The sequence below is a fragment of the Lolium perenne genome, chromosome 1 (genome assembly GCF_019359855.2).
Source record: "Lolium perenne isolate Kyuss_39 chromosome 1, Kyuss_2.0, whole genome shotgun sequence".
Lineage (NCBI taxonomy): Eukaryota > Viridiplantae > Streptophyta > Magnoliopsida > Poales > Poaceae > Lolium > Lolium perenne.
The window spans coordinates 128,836,365-128,839,295 of NC_067244.2; the positions used below are offsets into that span (position 1 = coordinate 128,836,365).

General features: G+C 47.9%; 1 protein-coding gene across 1 annotated transcript; it reads right to left on the reverse strand.

The window, feature by feature from the left end:
- Positions 1-1,065: 1,065 nt before the first annotated feature.
- LOC127293405 (uncharacterized) lies at positions 1,066-1,755 on the reverse strand (the record flags this gene model as incomplete). Its single annotated transcript, XM_051323057.2, has 1 exon — positions 1,066-1,755. A coding segment is annotated over one exon (690 nt), but the record flags the coding sequence as incomplete, so codon positions are not given.
- Between the last annotated feature and the right edge of the window lie 1,176 nt (positions 1,756-2,931).

Below are 2,931 nucleotides of genomic sequence, written 5' to 3' on the forward strand. Positions count from 1 at the left end.
TGGAAGCGCTCGGGCTCAGCTTGGCGGCGGCACGACGGACGACAAGGTGGTGGTGAACCCTACCGACGGCGGAGGGATGGGTGGGGGCGGGCTGCAAGGGGAAACCCTAGGTCCTCTTCTCCTCGCCTCTCAGCGGCCGGTTGTGGAGGGCTGGCGTTTCGGCTGTGGCGTTGCCCAGGCGTAAGCGGTATCGCCTGACTACGCGTCATGCGCTTGGTGTCTCTGGTGGCAACCTTGGCCAGCCTGGGATGGTTGCCTGTGTGGGGCCCGACCTGAATAAAGGCGGCGGTCCTAGGGTCTCTCTTGGGCGAAGATGAAGACCTACCTGAGGTCTGTTCTTCTCGATCTGGCCGGAGAGTTGAGTTCCGGAAGGCGCCGACGGCGAATGTAAAAGTGCTTCTATTGCCTGGAGTTTGCTAGATCGGTGGTATCCAGTCGTGCGCACTCATGCTTTTATTCTGACCGTTTGGTTCTGGAGGGAGCTGCGCGAAGCTCTGTTCTGTGTTGACATCAAGTGACATTTGGTCCATGGTGAAGTCAAAAGAAGAGAATATCAGGAAGGCTGGATTGAAGGGCTAGCTAAGGGAGAGGTTCAAGTCTCTGCGCTGTTGAGGGACTTGCTTGGTGTTCCGGGCTTCGTAGCAGTGGTACGAAAGTGGGGGCAGCAGCACATGTGAAGTTCGGAGTCTTACCTTTTAGGGTGAAAACCCAAGGTCTAGCCTTAGCTGGTTGTGTCTGGCAATGTTCTTATTGAAGGCATTGTTTTTAGAGCGGTGTCTATCTTCAGGGTGAAAACCTAAGATCTTTGATCGGGCGACGATGGCGCTGGTGCACTGTTTCCTTCTTGGAGGCGTCCCTTTTGGAGAGTCTCAATTTTAGGTGTTGTTTTGGTGATGGATGTATTACTGTTGCTAAGGTTAGGACATTTTTTCTTAGTTTTCATTTTCTCTTTTTTGGATGTGTGCATTCGTAATACCATTAGAGCATTACGTTGTTGTAGAGACGAGGTATAATTGGTATCTTTGATATTAAAAATATTTTCCTTTATCGAAAAAATAACATGGGTCAAGCCCCGTACTTGGCCTTGTAGTCATTCCACAGCTCCTCCACGCTCTTTCCCAGGATCTGCACGAAGTAGTCGTCGCTGTACCTGTTGTCCTTCATGACGGCGTTCAGTTCCGCGACGAACCCGGGCTTGATCAGCGAGTCGCAGTAGTCGAGGAACCTCGCCGTCACGTCGTACCCCTTGTCCCAGCTGCTCCCCTGCCCCGGCGCCACCCAGTGCGCCGGCCCAAGCCCGGCCCTCAGCCTGACGAAGTCGGCGACCCCCTCGAAGACCCACCAGTGCGCCTCGTAGTCCTGCAGCCCCCACTGCCACACGTGGGTCGCCTCGTGGTACAGCACCCCCGTCAGCTCCGCCTGCAGGTCGCCGGTGTAACCGCCGACGTAGCGCTGGCTGAGCTCGATCGCGCTGCCGCTGGTGGACGCGACGCCGCCGAACGTGTCGTCCACCACGGTGAGGGCGACGTGGTCGACGGGCCGGCGGTCCGCCTCCGTCTGGTTGAAGACCTTCCAGATGAAGAAGGAGGCCTCCGAGAGGACCCGCGTCGCGTTGCCCACGCCGTACTCCCGGTCGAAGCGCTGGCCGCCGGCGGTCGTCGACGCGTTGTTCGTCGCCTCGAACGTGACGGCGCCGGCCGTGCCGGCGACGAGGAAGGCTAGCAGTAGAGAAGCAGCGACCGTTGCCATGGAAAATTAAATATTGTGCTGGCCGGCAACCCTGCTAGGCGCGGCGACGTACGTTGCTTTTGTGAGCGGACAATAGTGCTCGCCGATTGGTGTGAAATTTATAGCAGATCAATCCAACGTTTTGCATTTTTGTAAAGTTGAGCATTTGTCCTCGAATGGCCTGCGTGAACACCATCGTGCCATGAGAGGCTAGCCGGCCGGCCGATTTTCTAATTGCAACTTCGATATATGAACGGTTGTTCACATAGTAGTACATCCAAAATCTCACCCGTTGCAGCTTATTATAATTTTTCACTGCCGGATTATGGTTTGTATATCTATGGAGCCATGCATGTGGGGCCATGATCATATATATATACCAAAAATAGTACAGTAGGTTTCCAAGTATATATGCATCAGGCATGCGAGAAAAGGTCTATAATCTTATTATGAGTCAAAAAGTACTTTCAAACTTTTTTTAAAAAATACTTTCAAACTTAAAAGAAAGGGAGTGATGTTTGCCTCTTGGGTGCATCCGCTTCCTTTATTTTAAATTCATCTTTGATACATTTTAAAATATCAGAAAAATTTAAACGGAAAATTTCCTGGTAGATATTCACATGCTACGTGCTTATAAAGTCTTTCCATGAAAAATAAACTTGTGATTTGAACTGTGAAAAAAATACAAATATGGTGCTAAAAATGATGCTATTTGAGAGGCATGTTTTGTATTTTTTACATCGACCACACAAAAAACTGATTTTGGTGAATTGTACAAACACACATAGCTTGTCGAGATGTACATATAGAATTTTTGTTTGAATATTTTAACAATTAGAAATATATCTTATAAGTGAAGGAAGCATATGCACCAAGGAGCAATTACAAAAATAAAATTATACTCCAGTTGTTATTGTTACAACAAATAAGTTTCTTAAAATATAATACATGAAGGAAAACAAAATAGATGGAAATAGTTTAGTGCTTCTAAAAATTTGAAAGTAGCGCAGACAAATTCCATGATGCAATGATTATTATTGTTAAAACAAATGATTTTCTTAAAGTATAAGTATGAAGGGTTGCTTCCAAGGGTAAAAAATACATTTAGTTGTTGGAGAATCTTGAGGAATCTCTTTCTGGTATCTTTCGACATGTTTCTTATGTGCTAGGCTCAAGTATAAGAACTATACGAATGAAAAATAT